The sequence below is a fragment of the Amborella trichopoda genome, chromosome 1 (genome assembly GCF_054954075.1).
Source record: "Amborella trichopoda isolate Santa Cruz 75 chromosome 1, AtrichopodaSantaCruz75HAP2 v2.0, whole genome shotgun sequence".
Taxonomy (NCBI): domain Eukaryota; kingdom Viridiplantae; phylum Streptophyta; class Magnoliopsida; order Amborellales; family Amborellaceae; genus Amborella; species Amborella trichopoda.
This window is the reverse complement of record NC_142336.1, coordinates 57737049-57761279: the sequence shown is the minus strand read 5'-3', so window position 1 is coordinate 57761279 and position 24231 is coordinate 57737049. Positions and strand designations below refer to the sequence as shown.

Sequence of the window (24231 nt, the reverse complement as noted above, 5' to 3'; positions counted from 1 at the left end):
TTTTTTTAATACCCGGTCGGTTACCAAAACCAGCCAAAACAGACTGGCTGGTTTCGATCTAACTGGCGGTTACCGGTTAGATCGCCCGGTTTTTCCAACAGTGGTTTTGAATTTTGAATTAGAAAATGCATTTCTTTCTTCTTTTCGATCATGGATCAAACTTGATAATGGTTTTTCTGTCACAGGTGTTCCCAAAGATTAAGGATTCTCTTCAGGTAACTCAGTTTTTCACTAATTTTCACATTCTTAGTTTAGATGCGAGTGCAACTATGACGCATTCTTCATTCGACCAAAAAAAAGAATAAAATTAAAAAGACTGCATTCATATGTGTCCTTTCCCTTCATTGTTATTCTAACTTTTGTGGTATTTTAAGATTGCTTCTTATAGAAAATAGGGTGGGGGAATCTTTTTTTTTTAATTTTTTTTAAGTGAGTGTTTTAAAACACTGCTGGGGAAGTGGAATTGGCAGCTGCCTAAGCCCGATGACTGGGGCAAATCAGCTCAGACTCGTCTAAGTCACGTCTGACCCATAAAAGGGGGCAACAGTATGTCAAAAAATAACTAAAAATTGTAATAAAAATTCCAAAATCAGAAAATTATAAAAGATACAAAGCACATATAAATCCAAAAAAATATGTAAAACATGGAATAGGCATATGTTGGTGCTATTGGCTTGGCAAAGAAAAAAGAAAAAAAAAAAAGAAATCTAAAAGATGGGAATTTCAGAGTTTAGAAAAAAAGAAAATCATAAAAAATAAAGTATATACCAAATGAAGTATAAATAAGTATATTTGATTTAGCAAAACATAAATCAATTTTATGATTCCAAATTGCAAAAATGAAACATGCCAAAAATTTAAGGCTGATCCCCTGATCTTTGAGTTACGATGCGAATCGATGCGTCCAAACCTAGTGAGAGCTTCATCAGGCAAGCAATTTGGTTTCGAGATTTCCGGATGAATAGTAAATCTAAATGATGAACAATAAATCTAAATTTCAGATCTGTCAAATCGTTTTTTTATGTGTGCGATCAATCCTATGATTGGTTGCATCAAGAAACCAAAATAAGTCTAGTGATCAAAATTCATCGAAGATTGACCATCAATTGCGAATAAATTGCAATCATTCAAAATTGTGCAAAAACATGACTCATTTTTTTTATCTCAAGAACTTGTCAAATCTAGTGTTTAATTCTCAAATCTAAGGCTTCTAATAGAAATGTCTGGTCAAAATCTAACTGAAGAATGAATTTTGGCATAAATCACTAAGGTCGAAGGCTCCAATTGAAAATACAAAGGAAAAAGATGGGCGAGTTACCCCCCTCCCCCCTCCTTTTCTTTTGTTATGTGACTTGTATAATACTTGGGCTTGTACTGTACCGATTCACTGTATTTGGGTGGATCTATACTATTAGTCTGGGATTGGACATGTCCATGCAGGATACATGTACCCTGTTCCGAACTTCGTACACTGCCTTTCGGACTTGGCATCTTACTGAGTCCAAGTCAACTTTGTTGAGTTTTATAACACTATCTCAAAGAATGATTTTAAGACCAGATTGAGCTGGCTGGTTTGGAAAAACCAGTGACCTGGTGGCTTGTGGTCTTGACTACCCCAAGATGGTCCAGTGAACTGGTACTGAACAGGTTGATCGTCCGGTCCAGTATCTAGATTGACTGGTTCACTGGTCCAGTAGAGAATCAGGTGGTCCTAATGGGATAAAAAATACTCAAAAAAAAAGGAAAACCTAAATATGTGTTTTTTGTGGGTTTCTTCATCCTTTTAAAGTATTCTTGGCTTATTTTGGTATTTTTTATTGGCGATGGTTTTGTTTAAAAAGGAGGATTTCGATTTTAGAGAGAAAAAGAGCTACTTTGGGGATACTTTCTCTCTCTCCCTCCCTCCCTCCCTCTCTCTCTCTCTCTCTCTCTCTCTCTATACCCAAAAACAGTCATTTCTTGGGCAAAAATCTGGTTAGTTTTGAGGGGAATTTTGGCTATCAGTCCCCCCTTCTTCAAGCCCAATGTACGTTTCTCATTTTTTTTAATTTTTTTTTATATTTGGAAAATTAGAAAAAATTTGGGGTTTTGCGAGAAATGATTTTGTTCTTCGAAACAATGCAACTGATTGTTTCTTGTATTCGTGGCTTCTTTTGTTTTAATAAGTTTAATGTTGGTTTTGGCAGTTTTTATGCATTCTTTTCTGTAAAAAAATTAGGTTTTTGATACTATTTTTGGTTAACACAATATCGATTTAACCAAGGAAAATATTGAAGGACAAAATTTCTTCCATATCAAAGATGTTGGGTATTCTTTTTAATGAAAATTGACTTAATTTATACGTTTTTTTGTTTCTCTAATGTTCAAATGTAATTAGGCAATAAATTATTTTAAATGATTATGATTATGTTAATAGATGATTTTTTTTTTGGGCATTTAATACCCTTTAATCACCATTCATACTCGTTCAATGGTTTTGGAGAAAACTAGGGGGGCTTTTTAAGTGTTTTTTTTGTTTTATTGTTCTGTATGGGTTTTTGTTTGTGTGTTTCCTTTTTTATGTAGAACACATGAGGGAGAACTTAGGTGTGGTTCCAATAGGTGATACGATGAGAGAAAGTAGACTTAGGTGGGCTGGCCATGTGTAGTCAAACCCAGTATAACACATGTTAGGAGGTGCGAGTTGGTTTAAGTGGAAGGTTTAAAAAAGGCAAGGAGTAGGCTCAAAAGGACATGGTTGGAAGTAGTGAGAAAAAATATAGGGACTCATGGCCTCACTGAGGGTATGATCCTTGATAGAGCTGAGTAGCGGACCAAGATTCGTATAGCCAATCCCAAATAGCTGGAAAAAGGCTCTGATGATGATGATGATGTTTCCATTTATGGGGTTAATAAATTGTCATTCTTGTGAAGTGTGTTTGGTGGTTTGGGTGCAAGATTTGTGGTTTGGTTATTGGTATTGTGGTGTAGAAGATTTCTAATAATTTTTAATTTTCTTTTTTCATAGGTTTCGCTATTTTTTCTTCTTTTTTTGTCTCTCATTTTTCCAATCTTTCCAGTTTTTAATTTATTCAATTGGTCTGACCAGTGTACCCATCCTGCCTGACCGGTTCGCCCGGGTCAGTGAGGACACCGGTTTGGCCAATGTCTGTTCTTAACAACATTGGTTTGAATAAAGTAGTCTGTGCCCTTCCTCCAGTTTTCCGTTGGTAATGTTCTTGAGATATTTTTAATATTCGCAACTGGGACGTGGACTATGCTTTCATTGCATATTGTCATGTTGTTGTGTTTTTGCGACTATGCTGGTTGATAACAAATTCTATACTTCATGCTTCCGTCCTCTTCATTTTTGTGCAGGGTGGTATTATGCTGTTTACCAGTTCAACTGCTGAATTCATCAGGGTCAGAAATTTCTTGAGATCACAAAATTCTTCATTCTGTTTGCTTGGGGAGTAAGTTTCTTTTCCTTTTTAAGAATATTTCTTAGCTTTTGAACTTGAGCTAAAATATGGTTTGCGTATTTTGAAGTATGATTTCACGGAAATTGAACTCATCTCTTGTTCACGGGGAGGTGGTCTGCTTTCCTCATGTGGCTCTTCACTTGGAACCGCTGTGATGAATTGGCCTGCCATGAAATGAGAATGTCTAATTATTTATACTAGTCTAAATAGAGAGGGGTATGGTTTGAATTCCATCTGGGGTAATGTTTTTTTTTTTTCATATTTTTAGTTCAAAATATTATCTTTTCCCATTCTCCAGTGTGAGTGGTACCTGCACTTAGTTGAATAAAATTAGAGGGACTTTCTCAGTACCATAGATTGGAGAGAAAATGCCATTATTATTATTAGTCATGGAAGGAAATGGAAAATGTGTGGATTACTATCCTGGGTTCTACTGGGAAGAGCAGTCATGACTCTTAAAGTTGTAACATTCTCATTTCGGGTTCGTTCTTGAGTGTCTTCATTGGTATCTCTTATGTCTTTCTGTGTTATATGTACTTGTACACTGTCTTCCATTATTCACTGAGTGAGAACAAGAGTTTTGAAAGGATCCTAAATCTCGGAAGGGCTTTTTTGGTAATCCCTTCCAATTTTTGGCATGCCATGATGAAAATCATGAGGCCCCATAAAAAAACCATTAACAATTGCTTTAATTTATATTTTGTTAACTGCTATTATATGGGCCTCATGAATTTTAACTTGATCCTTTTCATTGGAAAAATGTCATGAGATTTGGAAGAACTGATACATGTTGACATGAAATGTTTGCAATTACATTCACTAAGCGATACTTTGTTCCTCCCGTTAGGTACACAAAGCCTGCTGATATATCTCGTGCACGCCTGTGGTTTTTTGAGGGCAAACGAAAAATCATGCTGTACACTGAAAGGGTTCATTTCTATCATCGGTACAAGGTTGGGTTTCACCAACCAATCCCTTCTAATGATGTTTCATACTTTCAGACACTTCCTAATAATAGCTTTCTGGCAAAGTGTTTCTTAAGTGGGATTCCTCTTGCTGCTGCCTGTTTTCTTTTGTTTATGAAGATTGAGGGTGTTTTTTTTCTCGAAGATGATTTTTTTATTTCTTGAAGTAAGGTGAATTTCGAAATTTAACTAGTCTAATCTATTCACCTCTCATTTGTATCCCTTATTGTATCTACGAACCATTTTCCTGGCCAACTCTCCAGAAACATGGAATTGACAATAAGCTCTCTTCTTGGAAGAGAGAACAATGCCATTGTTCGAAATATATATTTAGACACTCGGGCTTCTTTCAAATAATTATTATAAGTTTCTATGGATTCAAGGCATGTACAGTTGATAATAGTGTGGTCTTTTTTGCATTTTAAAGTTGTATTTCTAATTGATCTATTTCTTTATGGTTTTCACCTGGTTCAGATCCGTGGCATCAAGGATGTGATCTTTTACTCCCTACCTGAGAGAAAAGATTTCTACTCGGAGGTACATGTATAGGTTTGATGTAATGAATCTCTAGTCCAAGCCTAACCATTTCTTTAGGTTTCAACATGATATATTTATTTATTTTATGAAATGGTATATTGTACTCCAATGGGTGATAGTTATCTTTGTCCTGTATGAAATGGATTTCAAGCCTGGGACCCCTAATCTCTGACACTATCGATCGCCATTCATCATTTCATTGGAATTGATGATCCCAATTGATTATGGTTCTCAGTCAATAGCATGCTTTACCTTATTCCTTCTGCACAATTGAAAATCTTAACTATTCTACTTCTTGCAGATACTAAATATTCACGGAGCGACTGAAAATGCTTTCTGCACAGTTCTCTTTACAGAATTTGATAAACTCAAGGTATTGATCCCCTCCGTTACTCCTTTATACTTCCAAATAAGGGAAAAATAAATTATGCACCATTGATGTATGGTATATGCTAAAATATCACGACGTTTCACTGTGTGTTCTTGGTTGTGTAGTGGATATTAACTGTACTTGTTTTGTGTCCCATCTTTGGAAACTAGGGATAAAATCCACTATGCATCATTGGAAATGGACTTGGATATCACCATGCAGTATACTATAAGCATACACCATTGGTCTAGGCTATAATTTTCCTTAAAGTTTGATTTTAAACTTTTTGTTGGTTTCAGCTTTTTTTTCTTGGACATATTTAGTCTATTGAATTATCAAGTGAAAATTTTTGGTTTGTTGGTCCAGCTTGAGAGAATTGTAGGGACATCTAATGTGAAAAAGATGCTGCTCTCAAAAGAAAAAAAAGAAAAGGATCCCACATCCTCAGAGAAGAAGACATTTTTGTTTTGGTGAACCAAAAATTATTTTCAACAAAAAAAATTTAAGAATTATTTAGGAAGTGATCAAGTAAATTGGTCAAAGAAAGTTCAGGAGATTGGCGCTTCATGAAGCTATCCATCCACTAGGCATGAAATGCCTTGCGGAATTGCCGAGTGTATTTTAATTTATGTTCCTTTTAAAAAATGTTGTATTTAAATGTTTGCATAAAAAAATTTGTGTTTTATGCAATGTTTTCAGCAAATCTAGCCCACTGTATAATTTTGTACTTGGAATATATTGGCTAAATTATAACAACAGATGATGTTAGAGAGAGAGAGAAAGAGAGATCCTTTTGAGATGCTTCTGCTGTTTTTCATTTTGTGCGTGTGAGAGAGATATTTTCATTTGTGTGTGTGAGAGAGGGAGAGAGAGAGAGGGAGAGATTGACAAACTACTACTGCTTTTCAATTGTGGAGTCCACAAACCTTTGACAAATCATCTCTCTCTACGATATATTCCACTTCCCTCTCTCCATGACATTTCCTCGTTCTCTCTCTCTACATCTTGCAATCATAATATCTAGCTTTTGGGGATAAGCATATAACCTAGTAACTTGACAATTTTATTGAGGAGCGCATATAGCGTGCATCTGCAGGGGTGCACGGGAGCGCAATTTTTTACTCCCGGGTAAAGACCTGCTTATGAGTATTTTCCCATCCCATGAGTCGGCCGACTCATATGTACATATGCTGCCCCCAACAAAGATTCATTTTAGATGATTTTTTTTTTTTTGTTGATTCATCATCTGGGCCAAGATGATCACAAATATAAAAAGAAAAATAAACTTTTAAAATTAAAACAATTAACTTTTTAAATTAAAACTATTAACTTTTAAAATTAAAACTATTAACTTTTGCAATTAAAACTATAATTTGTAGTATATGTTTTTATGCACCGTCTATATCTTATTTATGGATGATACACTTTGGATAATGTCCATCTTTAGGATGGGTGTTTGTAATTCCGCGGGCTCTTGCGCCTGCTGACTCGTGAAACAATTTGCTTTTCTAAATATGGAGTTTTTATACCTCCATTGAATTGCTATGAATATTCTTGAGAATAAAGTTGGATTTTCGATTTAAAAAAAAAAACACCCAAAGTTTTTAGAAAAAAGTTTGGATTTTATTTTCATGAAACCTTAGATTGGACTTTTTTTAAGGGTGTGGTTTGTATAAGGTGCAACTTGCAACCTTAAACAATCAAAGTAAGACACCTAATTATTATTTGATGTTGCCAATGTTTCCCTACAAAGGGTGTAAAATGATTGTAACTATTCTCATTTTTTCTTAATAAAAAAGATTAAGACGAGCCTCCAAAATTGTCATAAGATTCAATTTTGGTATAAAAATTAATAGGATGGTGTGATAGTTTATTTTCATCTTTAATTATAAAACTTCATAAATCATTCAAATTTGGCAAATCTATAAATACATGAAAATTTTGAAAATGGTTAGGCCAGATAGTACATTGCAAGATGTGCTATTTTTGGGATTTAAAATTTGTCTTTTCTCTTTATTTCTATATTTTGATGTGGTAATGATCAATTAGATATTTTTTCAATATCAAAACAACCTTTTTGGAGGGATTTTTGAGGTTCATGGTAGTTCTACAAACTTTTGCAGTCTTTAGATCTTGGGATGTTATTTTATCTTCCTTTTTGTTTAGACTCCATCCTCAAAACGCAAAATTTGGGTTCCTAAACACTAAAGATTTTTATCGATGGTATTGCTCGCACCAGGAGCATATAATCTTTTGATTTTTTTATAGGAAAATTTCGTATAAAATTTAAATTTCTCATGTTATTTCAAAGGTAGACTTTCCTTTCGTTTTCTTTTAAGTGGCATAAGGAAATCCCAAGTATTTGACGTTACCCTCTCATCTCTTATCTCTCTCTTTTATTAGCTTTTGATTATAAAAAGTAGTCTTAACAAATCTTTTTATATCATTTCAATTCAAAAACTTTTTTAACTCTATTTTCCTCTTTCTATCCATTAAAAAAAAAAATGAGTTGAAATGGTATAATAAGATTTTTTGGGGTTAATTTTTATGATCAAAAGTCAATAACAGAGGGAGAGAGATGATAGGGTTCAGTGAAATCTTTAGGCGTTTCATTATGCCGTTTGAAAGAAAAACAGAAAGAGGGTTTACGATGAAATAATATGAGAAACTAGAGTTTTATACGAAATTTTCTGTTTTTTTAAACACGGCATTATAAAGTTCTATATTTTGAAAGAACACTTCAGGTGCATAAATACGTCCTGGACACAGCAGGTGATTTTGAAAGAACACTTCTATACATATATGCAAAAGAGCTCCAATGCATGTTAAATTCAAATCTGCGAAGGCACTAATTTGTTGAAAACTGTAAAGAAAGGTCTGTTTAATTAGATCTCTCAGGATTAATTTTTAAACATGGTGCGATATATAGGACGCGATCAATACCTTCTTGTAATAAAGGTGCATCCTCCTGACAAGGCGTTACATAAAAAAATTGAACTTTACCGCTGTCATTGGCGCTACAAGGCATTTCCCATAGGACGGCTAAGGTTAATTGTGAAGGTATCCCATACTTTACTTTCACCCAGAGTTTTAAATATCGGATCGGTGGGGTGAAGGTATCACATACTTTACTTTCAACCAGAGTTTTAAATATCAGATCGGTGGGGTGGATCATTCGCCCATTGACCCAAATTGATTTTCTTAAATTGGGTTTGGATCGGTCCGACTTATAATTTAAAAAAGATTAAAAAAAATAAAATAAAAAAATATGGGTTTATAAGGTGGAGATTTTAGAGGACTTAATAAACTATTGGTTAAGACCAAAGAAAAAGAAAATAGTTTAACAAGAAGCGTTTTATGGGGAACTGGGCCGGGCCCGTATTATTCTAGAGCTGCATTAATTCTCATCATATCAACAATCTAGATGGGAAATCTTCGAGTTTTAAAACAATGCTCTCAAGTCTCAACTATTACTTTTCTTCCTTGGGAACTTTTCTAGTCTATAATATTTATTGTTCTTGATGGTGATCGCCCACTCTTTCAAAATTAGGGAAATGTTTCTATGTGACCCCAACAACATATAGGTTACATGTAGCCCCAATTCTTAGCCGTTCAATCTGAATCGAATGGCTATATTTGTTCATACGACAATATCACGCCAAACACTTTTTTATTTTTCATTTCTTGTTTACAAAATATTATTGGATGAAATTTTAGGCATCCCAACATGAGACCAAACAACAAAGCACTTAACTCAGCCATGTTCATTGTACAATTCCCACACGACACCCGATAGCAACAAAGAACACTCTTTTGAATCCCAAAAAACACTCCCAACCCCCATTGGTCCAAGGTTTCCACATAAACTACCATCAAAGTTCAATTTGATACAACCACTACCAGGCCTTATCTATCTTCCCACATTTCTATCGACTCTAGACGATTGCCACATTATAGCTGAGAGATTTGGAGCAACATCCACCTTCGATGCCCCATCTCCCTTCTTATTGATTGAAAACTAAGACTAGGCAGTATACATGTGTTGGTTTTATGTGGCCTTTAAAGGCCTTATGAGTGTGTAATGAAAAACGTTTATTATAGTGGAACATAAGAGTGTGGTCCCTCGAGGACCATACTAAGCAAATGATGTTTGCTGATACCGGATTGTGCTTGACAATCTACGCCAGTCAGTTGGAATACCTGGGCATAAAGAATAAACCGAAAAGAGTTTTTGGGTTAGCCCTTGATGAGGTCTAAGCTTTATACCTAGATTAGTAAGCCGAGGGACTATGTCATCCTTGTATGTAATAGTAGGCCTACAGAGACGGGGGTCAAAACCTCATCCATGATCCATCATACGGCATGCATATCGATAGATTGTTCGGGAAAGTCAGTTATCCACTTTTTGGGTGAAGCATATGCATGTGCGAGAGATACCCTTATGCACCATAGAGCTATAGTCGCATCAAGTCGTGGTGACCTTAACTCGTCTCTAGGGGAGGATCTGTACTCCATATGCTGGGATTGCAACCCCTTGACTCATCGGGCAGACTTTGGTGACCCTCTAGTGAGCTCTTGCTTGGACTGTGGGTCATGGAAAACACTGGGTTTGTTCGATAAAGCAAGTGTGATCTGTAGTCTATAGTTGAAGGTGAAGTACCCCATAATTACAGATTGAATTCCTAAAACCATATGGATTCTTTTCCCATCATATTAATTTAATTGTGTTCATTTTATTATTGAAATGATTTTAGTTTTATTATTTGAATTTTTATGAATCTCTCAGTATTTTATTTATGATTTTTGGACTTATAAAAATACAGTTATTGATTTTACAAAATTATAAAAAAAATTCAAATATATATTAAATTGTTTTATTTAATTTACAAAATTCCATGGGGGCCTATAGTACACATGGGCCCACATGTGCCACATAGGGGTGGCACGCCCCACCCCTTTGGATTCCTTTTGATAGCTTTGTGTTCAAGTTATTTAAATATGAAAAGTGTATCTTATGACATATGGTCAATTTGTAATGTAGTAAATATTGACTATATCTTATCTATTTAAGATAGTAAATATTAACTTGATATTTCTTGATATATTCTTATGGAATATATGAGATGGATAATGCAATTTTATGAAATGCATGATATCTTTAATAGATTTAATTTATTTAAATATATTGATGGGAAAATGGTTTAAAGAAAAGGGGATAATGGTTCAGGCACCTTCCATAATGTTGATGGCCCATATATGGAATGGATGGCTCAGATCTCTCACTCCACAAGTCAACTTGATCAACGGTCCATATTCAATCTCAAGAAAGAGGCAAACTATGAGAAACCCTAAAGAAATCCTATACCTAAATTTCACTATAAATATGGGTGCTCTCCCTCATCTCTACACACCTCTCTTTCTCTCTCTCCCATAAACTCTCTCTCTCTCCTCCCTAGGGGCCACGCCCCTCTCTCTCCTCTCGAATTTTCTCTCTCTAACTTTCTCTCTCTAAAAGTTCCATAGGGGGATGCCCCAACCCTAGGTCTGCTACTCTCTCTCACTCTCTCTCGCTTGACCTAAATATACTAAGGGTTTGAAAAATCAGAGTTAAAGCTTTAGTTAATTTTGAGGTTAGGGTTTTATAGAGATTTAAGAGTGGTTACCTAGTTTGGCAGAAATTAGCTTTTCTAGTTCGAGATTAAAGCTAGACCGCTGATCCCGTGCCTTTGAATGTGGTGACTCGATGTGAGGTGTAATAAGCCCGGTTGAGGTAATCTCTGGCATCTTCTTTTTTACTTACTTGCTCTCTTTTATTTCTATATTTTCAAGCATAATATTAGGTTGAATAAATGACATCGAGTGGTTGAGTTTTATTTTATTGTTGTGCTATTTTATTTTGAAATATTTATTAATTGTAATAAGACCATTTAGAAGTAATCTTTTGCCAAAATAAAAAAGGGTGATTATTATCATTAAAAAAAAAAATGTATTCCCTCGCAAAATATCACATAGGTCTTTCTTTCATTGGTATCAGAGTTGGTTTTACTTGATTGCCACTAGGAGTCTTTTCTTATTTTTCTTTGCTTGAGAATAGAAATGTATAGCTGCTTGTCCTTTCTTCTCAGAGATTCTGAAAGCCGAAAAGTTTGATAGGACCAACTTTGCTTCATGGAAAAGAAAAATCAAATTTGTGTTTTATGAGAAAAACTTGCATGAGGTACTCTTTGAGGACCGACCTCGTCGTCCAACTGATGACTCATATAAAGAAATCAAATATGAGTACGCCAATTGGAAGAGGAAGAATCTGATATGCAAACATATTATTTTATTTGCCATGACTAACTCATATGTTTCTGAGTATGAGTCAATCTATACTACAAGTGAGATTTATGATAAACTTAAGATAGAGTATGCATAATCGTCTCTTATGAAGCAAACCATGGTTATAATGAGGTATAATGAGTTAAAGATGACAGAAGGCACCAAGTTTGCAGATAATATGTATGTCTTTCGCGCGCTAGTCAAAGAACTAGAAGACACATGTATGAAACCTAATGAATCTATGCAAGTGATTCATCTTATGAATTCACTTCTTAACTTACGTGTGACTTTTATATCTTCCCTCTCTGCTAGAAGAAAGGCACCAAAAGTGGAGGAGCTCATCACGATAATCAAATCAAAAGAAGAGATGACGAATTCAAGGCAAACTCCAATGGATGTTGTACATATGGTAAAATCTCCACCCTCTTTTAAATTTAAGAAAGGAAAGGGAAGAAATTATTTTGGAAAGAAAGAGATTTCAAAATGAGAGATTTTGGAAATAAGGGAACAATGAGACATAATCAAACTTGCTTTATTTGCAAGAAGGTGGGCCACTTAGCCAATAGTTGTTGGTTCAACAAATCTGGAGGGACCAACAAGGAATTGGCATGTGTGGTTTTTGAGTCTATGCTAGCTGACCCCAAGGGAGCCTCTTGGTGTCTTGACTCGGGGGCTATGACCCATGTCACAAACACCAAGGATGGTTTTCGTTCTTTCAATTCCATGGGGCCAGGACAACAATATATTTACATGGGAGGAAATCAAAAGATTGATGTACTTGAAGTTGGAGATTTTGAGCTAAAATTAAAAAGTGGAAGCACCTTGATCCTAAAGCAAGTACTTTATGTTCCTGATATGAGGAAGTGTTTGGTTTCGGTTCCTAAGATGCATGTGGCTGGATTCATAACCACTTTCATTGGGGGAAAAAGTGGTGGTAAAAAAGGGGAAAGATATGATCATGACTGGGCGACTTTTAGATGGGCCATTTACTATTGAAATAAAAGAGAATGTTGTTTATGTCTCGTCCCCTAATGAATTGGATGCTACCCTGTGGCATATGAGGTTAAGACACATTAATATCAAACGAATAGAAATATTAAAAAGGGATGGGATTCTTCAAAATTATAAAGGAGATTTATAGAAAGTGTGCGAGTCTTGTGTACAAGAAAAATTAATAAGGAAAAAAACTACCAGGGCAAAACAAACTACTAACATATTGTAAATCATTTATAATGACATATGTAGACTTCTGAATGTGACCACCAACAGTCGAAAACGATATTTTATCTCTTTTATAGATGATCACTCGCGATATGGTCATGTGTACCTTATTCATACAATATCAAAAGCCCTAAAAAAGTTCAAAGAATATAATGCTCAGGTAGAGAATCAAACCAACCTGAAAATTAAAGTCATTAGAACCAATAGAGGGGGAGAATATTCATCTGACATTTTCAAAGAATTGTGTATTGAAAGTGGGATCATCCATCAGTACATCATGCCCTATACTCTTGAATAAAATGGTGTAGTTAAGAGAAGGAATATAACCTTAGTGGAAATGGTAAGGAGTATGATGAGGCATGCAAATCTGTCATTGGAGTTTTGGGGAGAAGTCGTATTAACGACATGTTACATCCTTAACCGGACTCCCACAAAAGCTGTCTCACTTACTCCTCATTAAATTTTCACAGGTCGTACTCCCTCTTTTGAACACCTGAGAGTTTGGGGTTGTTCAGCCCATGTTCTTATCCTACATCAAAACATAACCAAATTGCAATCCAAAACTGTCAAAACAATTTTTATTGGTTACCCAAATCATGGTAAGGGGTATCGATTCTACAACTTTGAAATATGTACGTTTATTGAAAGCTGCGATAATCACTTCTTCGAGGAAGAGTTCCTTGAAGCAAGGGTGAGTAGAAAATAAGTTGACTTTTATGAGGAGGCCAAAAACAAGGATGTAGTTCGAGACCCTGAACTTGAAACTTCTAAACCAACCCAACTTGATCTTGAACTCTCTAAAGAAAGTGAACATTTACCTGAACCAAGATTAAGTAACCGAGTCAGTAAACCACCTCTTTACCTAGAACATTTTATCTACCTTGGAGAACATTTTGATAAGGTTGGAGAAGATTCAGATTGAGAACCTAGAACTCACTGTGAAGCCTTGACCTGTACTGAAACAGAATACTGGGTAGAAGCCATGAAAGATGAGTATGCTTCCATTAACCAGAACCATGTATGGGAATTAATACCCCTACATCAAAAGCGTAAGGCCATTAGTTGTAAGTGGATTTTAAAAAAAAAGTTAAACTCTGAAGGGAAAATATAAAAATACAAAGCTAGGTTAGTTGCAAAGGGTTTCACCCAAAAATAAGGGATAGATTATGAGGAAACTTTTTCCCTTGTTGCTAAATTTCCATCCATCTGAATCTTTATAGCTATAGCAGCCCATTTTGATTTTGAGGTTCATCAAATGGATGTCAAAACAGTCTTTCTAAATAGGGATTTAGAAGAGGAAATTTATATGACCCAACCTGAGGGATTTGAAGAAAAAGGGAAATAAAACTTAGCATGCAAATTAAATAAATCCCTTTATGGCATGAAACAAGCATCGCGAAAATGGTATATAAAATTCCAAGAAACCCTATCTCTTGCAGGGTTCTCCACAAATAATGAAGATTATTGCATATATCAAAAAATTAGTGGGAGTGATGTGGTATTTATATCGTTATATGTGAATGATATGCTAATTGTTAGTAGCTCAATTGCCCTAGTAGTAGAGACGAAAAATTTTCTTGCACAACACTCCAATATGAAGGATCTTGGAGAAGCTTCATATGTGTTGGGCATCAAGATAATAAGAAACATGATAGAGAAGACTATCCAACTTTTTCATGCAACCTACTGTAAGAAGGATACTGGAAAAGTTTGATATGAGTATGTGTAAGCCCATGTCAACCCCAATTGACAAATAGGTGAAGCTTAGTAATAAAATGTGTCCTACCGAAGACATGGATATAAGAGTCATGGAGAGAGTGCCATACAAGAGCCCAGTTGGGTCTTTTATGTATGTCATGACGGGAACAAGGCCTGACTTGTCCTTCGTCATGAGTCTGGTGTGCAGTTGCCAAAGCAATCCAGGAGATGAGCATTGAAAAGCAGTAAAAAAAATATTCAGATATTTAAAGGGGACCATGAACTATGCGCTCACATATAAGGGGGAAAACTAAAATAGCAATAGAGAGATATTCAAATGCAAGCTGTCTCGCGGATCCAGATGATGCGAAGTCTACATCTGGGTATGTGTTTATGCTTGAAGGGAGTACGGTTTCTTGGAAGTCAAAGAAACAAGATATTGTGGCTTTGTCCACCATGGAATCCGAGTATGTGATATGCTGTCTAGCAGCCAAGGAGGCCGTGTGGATTAAGAAGTTTCTTAATCAACTTAATTTCCTTCCGATACGTTATGAGGTAGTGCAAATTTTCTACGACAACATAATGCTATTTGTGTCTCTAAGGAGCTTCGGTTTCATAAGAATTTCAAGCATATTAAACCATACTTTTATCACTTGAATAATGAGGTAAGATTGAAAGAGATTGAGATTAACTATATATCTACATATTTGATGGTTGCAGACCCTCTGACTAAGGAAGTTGTCCCAAATGTTTTTGTAAGACATGTGAGAGAGATGGGGATGAGAGAAAGTAAAGAAGAGATAATGTAAGGCCTTCAAATGCCAAGTGGGAGATGTTGGGTTTATGTGGCTTCTAAAGGCCTTATGAGTGTGTAATGAAAAACATTTATTATAGTGGAATATAAACTCAGTGAGAGCATGATCCCTCGAGGACCATACTAAGCAAATGATGTTTGCTGATACCAAACTATGCTTGACAATCTAGGCCAATCAGTTGAAAAACTCAAGGTACCTGAGCATAAAGAATAAACCGAGAAGGGTTTTTGGGTTAGCCCTTGATGAGGTCTGAGCTTATGCCTAGATGAGTGAGCCAAGGGACTATGTGATCCTTGTGTGTAATGGTAGGCCTACAGAGACGGGGGCCAAAACCTCATTCATGATCCATCACACGGCATGCATATCGATAGATCGTTCGGAAAAACTAGTTATCCACATTTTGGGTGAAGCATATGCATATGCGAGAGATACCCCTATGCACCATAGAGTCATGGTCGCATCAAGTCGTAGTGACCTTGACTCGTCTCTAAGGGAGGATCTGTAATCCACAGGCTAGGATTGCGATCCCTTGACTCATCGGCAAGACTTTGATGACCCTCTAATGAGCCCTTGCTTGAACTGTGGGTAATGAGAAACACTGGGTCGATTCGATGAAACAAGTGCAGTCTGTAGTCTACGGTTGAAGGTGGAGTACCCCATAATTACAGATTGAATTCCTAAAACCATATGTATCTTTTTTCCATCATATTAATTTAATTGTGTTCATTTTATTATTGGAATGATTTTAGTTTTATTGTTTTAATTTTTATGAATCCCTCAATATTTTATTGATTTTACAAAGTTATAAAAAAAATTCAAATATATATTAAATTGTTTTATTTAATTTATAAAATTCCATGGGGGCCTATAGTGCACATGGGCCCACCGTGTGGCATGTGGGTGGGGCCCACATGTGCCACATAGGGGTGGCGCGTCTCACCCCTTTGGATTCCTTTTGATAACTTTGTGTTCAAGCTATTTAAATATGGAAAGCGTATCTTATGACATAGGGTCAATTTGTAATATAGTAAATATTGACCATATCTTATCTATTTAAGATAGTAAATATTAACTAGATATTTGTTGATATATTCTTATGGAATATATGAGATGGATGATGTAATTTTATGGAATGCAGGATATCTTTAATGGATTTAATTTATTTAAATATATTGATGGGAAAATGGTTTAAGGAAAGGGGGATAATGGTTCATGCACCTTCCATAATATTGATGGCCCATTTATGGAATTGATGGCCCAGATCTCTCACCCCACAAGTCACATTGATCAACGGTCCATAGTCAATCTCTAGAAAGAGGCAAACTATGAGAAACCCTAGACTTAAATTTCACTATAAATATGGGTGCTTTTTCCCATCTCTACACACCTCTCTCTCACCTATAAACTCTCTCTCTCTCCTCTCAAATTTTCTCTCTCTAAAAGTTCCATAAAAGGCACACCCCAACCCTAGGTCTGCTACTCTCTCTCTCTCTTGACCTAAATATACTAAGGGTTTGGAAAATTAGGGTTCAAGCTTTAGTTAATTTTGGGGTTAGGGTTTTGTAGAGATTTAAGGTGGTTACCTAGTTTGGCGGAAATTATATTTCCCAGTTCGAGATTGAAGTTAGACCACTGATCCCGTGCTATTGGATGTGGTGACTCGCTGTGAGGTGTAATAAGCTCGGTTGAGGCAATCTCCGGTATCTTCTCTTTTACTTACTTGCTCTCTTTTATTTCTATATTCTCAAGCATAGGACGTGCAACCTTGGTAAAATCTTGCTTATCAAGTCTGCCCATTTATCAGATGTCTCTCTTGAAGATGCCAGTTCGGATAGTTAAGAGAGTAGAAAAGATGATGCGTTGTTTCCTATGGGGGTCCTTTGGAGAAAATAGGAAATATCATTCATTAAGATGGGATAGGGTGTGTACACCGAAATGTGAAGGGGGTCTTGGTATTTGTAAAGTGGCATTGATGAATGAGGCCTTGTTGACTAAGTAGTGGTGGTGCTGTTTGTTGTTTAAGGATCAGCTTTGGTATAAGGTTCCGACTACTAAATATGCTAGTGATAGATTTGGAGTGTGGATTGGTGGTGGTAGAAGAAACACATCTAGATCAGTCTTTTAGAAGGATATTGTCATGTTCAAAGCCTACATCCATAAAGATATTAGGTGGTGTGTGGGAAATGGTGCTAAAATTCTTTTTTGGTATCATAAGTGGTTAGGGGATTACCCCTTGAAGTCTTCTTTCCCTGATTTATTCGCAAAGGCCTCTAATCCAAATGCTATGCTGTAACAATTCTAAAACTTTTTTTTTTTTTTAAAAAAAAAGGGAGAAAATATGCTTTTAAATAGGTGATGTTCTGTTTGAATATGATGGTCCTTGAGGACCATCACTATTTTCAAAAGATTTGCCTTTGCCTTTACTTTTTTTCTTTTGCCTGCTTTTGTCTCCTGCTGCTTGCAGCTGGCAACGTCCTTTAGCGGACGTGGTTTTCGTACGATAAAAGTCTGCTTTTAACGCGACACCTAAGGTATGAGGTAGAGCGTAATAAAACAATATAATAATACGTTATAAGAATTTAAATAGGGGATGTGAGCACTCCCACCCTAAAACAAAATTTTGAGATCTCTCTCTCTGGTCGAAACACAGTGAACTTCTCTCTCGAACCGAATTTTTTATCGGAAGCTCCCTCTCAAATAATTGTGGGTAAGTGACATCGTCTTCCTGAAAAATAGTCTGTTTTAATAAATAGTGATATTTCCATCCAGGATCTTTATTTTATAAGTTTTGTGTGTAAGTGACATCGTCTTCCTGAAAAATAGTCTGTTTTAATAAATAGTGATATTTCCATCCAGGATCTTTATTTTATAAGTTTTGTGTGTAGGTGACATCGTCTTTCTGAAAAATAGTCTATTTTTAATAAATAGTGATATTTCCGTCCAGGATCTTTATTTTATAAGTTTTGTGTGTAAGTGACATCGTCTTCCTGAAAATAGTCTGTTTTAATAAATAGTGATATTTCCATCCAGGATCTTTATTTTATAAGTTTTGTGTGTAAGTGACATCGTCTTTCTGAAAAATAGTCTATTTTTATTAAATAGTGATATTTCCGTCCAGGATCTTTATTTTATTAGTTTTATGTGTAAGTGACCTCATTGTCTCGAAAAATAATCCATTCTTTTTAAAAATAAAATGAAATAATTATTTCTGCTTATTATCATGAATTTTAGGCGCGATAAATTTTATGCACACGTGACCTCATTATCTTGAAAAATAATCTTTTTAATAAAAATTGTGATATTTTATCTATGTTAGAAATTTTGAATGCTGTAAATTAGAAAAATAAATTTATTTATTTTTCTTGTCTATTGTTAGAAATAAATGTGATATTTCTGCTTTTAGTAAAATTGTGATATTTCTTTCTACTGTTTTGAATATTTAGACATTGTAAAATTCATGTGCAAATGACTGCCTTATTATTTAAAAATTGACATTTTTGCAATTGATTATAGTATTGTTGTGAAATGTTTATTTGTGAATTGATATTCCATAAATTGTGATAATTCCGTATTCTTAAATTTTTATAAGAGTTTTTCTATACATATTAAATTGGCAATTATGCTAGAATGCCTTTACAAACTGCTACCTTTCTAAATTTGAGCCCAAAATATTTGATTGGTTATTTTTGAAATGTTATAGAGAGTGACTGTTATTAATGGTTTAAGTGAAATTCATATTAATGGTTTCAGTGATATGTTGAGTACATGATATTGCTGCTTTCGAATGTTTAAAGAGATTTAGAAATAATTTAAGTATGCAAGTGGACTCATCCGGTTCGCCGGTGAGGTATAAGTGGACCTATCTGGGACGCCGGTAGGGTTTAAGTGGACTCATCCGGTACGCCGGTGAGGTATAAGTGGACCTGTATGGATTAAGTGGACCTATCTGGGACGCCGATAGGGATTAAGTGGACCCATCAGGACGCTGATGGGGTATATAGGTGACCTACTTGGGACGCCAGTAGGGTATTTTGTGAAATCCTTTGAATTATGTACTGCCGTTAAAAAGTGTTGTAAGCATTTCAATTACTCGGATTATACTTAAATTATGCATTTATTGAAAGTGAAACTGTTGATGCATTTCTGTTAATAGATCTCATTTTGGAAAATATTGATATCTTTCAATCATGATTATTTTTAGGATTATGATGATCACTTACTGAGTAGCCAAACTCATCAAACTATGGTAAACATTTTTTTCAGGATAACTACGGATTCCTTTTGACTGCTAGTCAAGATCAACCTTGGAAGATACTGTTGTTATGCTAGCTTTCTTTATTTACTATGTAAGACCTCGCCACTGTAAATTTGTCCTATCAATAGATGTATATATGTTTTGTCTGTCACATCTCAGGAATAACAGTATTGTAAATTCTTGGGGTGTGACATATGCTTTGCCAATCCTATCAGGTAGATGGTGCATAGGTGGTGTGGGATATTCAGTTTCCATATAATTGTGTTAATGACCAATTTGTGGAATAGGTTTCAAGGCTGTTTTCTCAACTAAATGAAGTGGTTCTTTATGATAAAATTGATGATGAGGTGATATGGGAGTATAGTAAGGACGGCTTGTTCTCGATTAAAACTATGTATTCTATTTTGTTCCATGACCGCTATAGATGGTCGCTTCCCCAAATTTTTCAAATTTGGAAGTGGCCCATTCCTCATAAAGTACAATGTTTTATGTGGCTGGCTGGGCAAAATAAAGTTATCACTATTGATAACCTTATCAAAAGAGGAAAGATTTTACCGAATGTTTGTCTAATGTGTAAGGAGGATGGTAAGTCCATTTCACATTTATTTATTCATTGTCAATATGCTACATGCCTTTGGAATTATTTTTTCAGAAGGTTTGGATTTTATACGACCCTTCCTCAGAGTGTTTTGGGTATTATTTCTCAACTTGTTTTTGTTGCCATACCAAAAGTCGGGGCAAGAATCTGGCAAATCATTAGGGGAGTTGTATGTTGGCAGCTTTGGAAAGAACATAATAGACGAACCTTTGAGGGTATTGGGTTCTCCTATGAGTGCTTGACTCATCGTATTATCCACAAAATATGGTGTTGGCTATCTGTTACTGAGGAAGGGAGAGGTAGTAGTGAGATTGATATGCGTCTTAACCTCGGTCATTTGATGCTCTTTAAGAGTGTTAAATCTAGATCTGCTGGCCGGTAGTTACCTACAATTCTAGGTTGGTTAAAGTTTAACTTCGATGGCAGTTCCCTTGGAAATCTGGGTGACACAAGAATATGGGATGTGGTTCGTGATTGTGCTGGAGCAATTGTTCTGGCCTTTGCTGGACCTAATGGTGTGGCCACGACTAATATGACCGAGTTTAGAGGTTTTTTAAAAGGACTCCTCCTTATTAAAGAGTTGAATCTGGGTCCAAGTATCATGGTCGAAGGGGACTCCCTCAATGTGATCAGATGGTGTAAAAAAGAAGAAAGAGTTCTTTGGGTGATGCACTCGATTTGGGCTCAAGTGTTGAATTTTGAAGGAGTTATGTCCTTATCATTTCATCTTGTGTATAGAGAATCGAACGTTCTTGCTGATGGGTTAGCCAAAAGAGGGGTGGGTATGGATTCTTTTTCTAATTAGGATAATTTTGTAAGTGAGTGATGTAACTGCAATCTATCATCAATAAAGAACTAATAACATTTGTCAAAAAAACAAGAAGGTGGCAACCTTCAAATGTAGAATTACGTATACAACTAAAAAATCCACTGGAAAATATTGTTTTAATGTTGAAAAACCCTCTAATTGATCATCTAGACATCGAGATATATGAATATAAAGAAAAAAACAATTGAATCCCAAAAATAGTACGTCTTGCAACACATTATCTAGACTGTCCATTTTCAAGATTTTCATATATTTATAGATCTATTTGATTTTAACCATTTTGGAAGTTTAGAATTTTATAATTAGATTAAAAAATAGAATTTCAAATAATCGTAAGAACTTTTTACACCAAAATTACATATTATGATAAAATTTGAAGGTGCGCCTTAATTGGATTGTTGAAGGTTGAAATCTTATGGAAACCACAATATATATATATATATATATATATATATATGGCCTCTATGTTAGAGGTTCTACATTCTTTAAAATTTAGACCCAAAGTCCATTTAAAAAATGAATTATTGAGGGATCACATTTATACGCATGAATCCGGAACTCGTAAAAACCTTGTGCATTATTTAATCCGCTTTTAAGACAACAAAGAATTGGATGAAGATAATACAAAAAAAACACTAAACAGAACTGGAAGCTCTAGTCTGACGTGCCACCAATCTGAATGACACAAGGGTGTCTCCAATTGAAACCCTAACATTTAGGAAAGACATTTCACGTCTTAGGGATAAATCGCAATTAATATTTCAAAATCGGGGGCTAACCTCCGAGATGCTATGGTTTAAGAAAGGGAAAAGTTTATATCGAATCGAGGCTCTAAACAATCAAATTATAGTATTTCTAAAAAATTTCACTAGAAGAGGTTGTTTTGTTGCCCAAATATCATCAAATCGATCATCTCGATATCAAGATACATGAACATGAGAAAAAAAAATGGATTTTAAGTTTTCGAAATAGTGTATTTTGTAACACATTTTTGGACCGACAATTTTCAAGATTTTCAAATTCTCATGGATATGTCGATCTACACTATTTTTGAAGCTTTAAACTTTATAAATAAAGATGAAAATATATTTTAAGGATATCACAAATATTTCCAGTATTGAAACCACATTTCTCGACAGCATTTGAAAGTAGGCTCTAATTTTATTGTTTAGAGCCTAGGCTCTATACAAAGTGCACCCTTTAAGCAATACATGATCCTTTTTCTCTTCATTTATTTTGAACAAGTGAAATATAGAAGGGAGCTACAACCTAACTTGTAGAAGTAAGTTTGTAGTGTCCTATCCAATCTATTTTTTTTAATCATTGTTCTAAGATGGATTTTTTTTTTCCTGGGAGTCCAAAGTTATACCATTAACAGTAAGGGGCACCTAAAAAGCCCTTAAATTTGTGATCTTGTTCTCGATAAGTCTGAATATGAAAAACAAAAAAATCCTACAATATACTACAGCTCTACTAAATACATGATCCAATTGACATGTATTAAATTTATGCATGTGAAATATACCTGGAGCACAATCTTACTCGTATGAGCATGGGCATGGTGTTTTATATAGTCTAAATTCATACGAGGCATTAAAGTTCTATTATAAAAGTAAGAAGTGGCTCCAATAACATATAGAAAAAGGTTGTTTTGACACTAGAAAATCCTCTAATGGATTATGTCGACTTCAAGATATATGAATATGAATAAAAAGAAATTCAAGTCTTAAATATGATACATCTCTTGAGACAATCTGGACTATTATTTTTCAATAGTTTTAAGTGTTTGTGGATATTCACGAGTTACATTGTTTTTGGACCTTTAAGTTTACAAATTTATAATTTATGACATCAGAATTCCAGCTTTTGACAACATATGGAGGCATACCTTTATTTGATCATTAAAGTTGATCATCATCATCATCATAGTTTTGTATTAATTAATAAGGATCGACTACACGAATCCTGGTATGTCATTCTGTTCTATTAAAAGTTATACCCTCAATGAGGTCATAAGTCCTTATATCTGTTTGGATTACTTCCAACCACATTATTTTTGACCTACCCCTTGCCCTTTTTAGTCATTCAACTTGAACTAATACTCACCTCCTAATATGTGCTGTACTTGGTCGGCACCACATATAGCCATTATACCTAAGTCTATTCTCTTACATCTTTTCGTCTATTGGTGCCACACCTAAATTCTCTCGAATTGATTCATTTCGAATTTTATTATTTATTGTCTTGGCATTTATTCATCTCAATATCCTCATATCCGTTACACTCATTTTATGGGTAAATTATTTTTTATCCGCCAACATTCTGCCCCATGGAGCAAAGTTGGTCTCACAGCTGTCCTATAGAATTTGCCATTCAACTTCATTGGTATGTGACAATCTTATAAAGTTCTAATTGCACATCTCCACTTTGTCCACCTCGCTCTAATTTTGTGTGCAACATCTTCATCAATCTCTCAATTTTCTTGAATTATCGACCAAAGATATTGAAAGTGTAGTTTTTTTTTGTACTTCATTGTTGTCAATCTTAACTACTTTATCGTTTCTACTTCTATTATTGTTAAACTTGCATTTCATATACTGTCTTAGTATGGTTAAATTTAAAACCTTTAGATTCTAGATCTTCCCTCAAAAGTTCTAATTTTGTTTTGGGTTTCATCGATCAAAACTACGTCATATGCGAACGACATGCACCACGGTACTTCATTATCTATGTATCTATTTAAAGTTGACACTTCTATATAAAGGACCCGATTTCTATTCGGCCAAGCCCAGATATGTAGAAATGCGGGCCTCTTAATAAATCTATTTTTTAGATGGATTTTAAGACTTAGTTTTTACGGACAGCTGATCTCTAACATGAAGATCATGAATATGTAAAAATAAATAAAATTTTAAAACTAGAGATAATAATTATAGTAAAAAACATTTGGACCGTTAGTTTCTATTGTTTTTAGATGGAACACCTAGTTGTATGTATTTTTAAGATGGATGCTTTACACTTTCTGGATTGCATATGAAGAAATGCGGTGTAACCCGCATGAAACAATTTTTTTATGTAAATCGTACTATTTTTATCGGCTCAATGTAGATTTGATACATCTTTTGAAACATGTGGTAGATTATTTTTTACTTCGCAATCAA

General features: G+C 34.9%; 1 protein-coding gene across 23 annotated transcripts in view; it reads left to right on the top strand.

The window, feature by feature from the left end:
• Positions 1 to 19979, top strand: part of NOF1 (U3 small nucleolar RNA-associated protein) — a 48250-nt gene extending 28271 nt beyond the window's left edge. For 12 of the 23 annotated variants that reach the window (XR_016041746.1, XR_016041745.1, XR_016041738.1 and 9 more), the window contains 6 exons: positions 186 to 215; positions 3358 to 3452; positions 4309 to 4414; positions 4901 to 4963; positions 5265 to 5336; positions 5700 to 6107. Coding sequence is in view for 15 of the 23 variants with exons in the window: in XM_088848476.1 (XP_088704602.1) it covers positions 186 to 215; positions 3358 to 3452; positions 4309 to 4414; positions 4901 to 4963; positions 5265 to 5336; positions 5700 to 5807 (474 nt within the window). In the remaining 8 variants the exon portion in view is untranslated. Of the gene's footprint in view, positions 1 to 185; positions 216 to 3357; positions 3453 to 4308; positions 4415 to 4900; positions 4964 to 5264; positions 5337 to 5699; positions 6108 to 11966; positions 12064 to 19651 lie in introns of those variants that run through there. The other 11 variants (XR_016041739.1, XM_088848480.1, XM_088848465.1 and 8 more) reach the window with 4 other exon arrangements.
• Positions 19980 to 24231: the final 4252 nt, after the last annotated feature.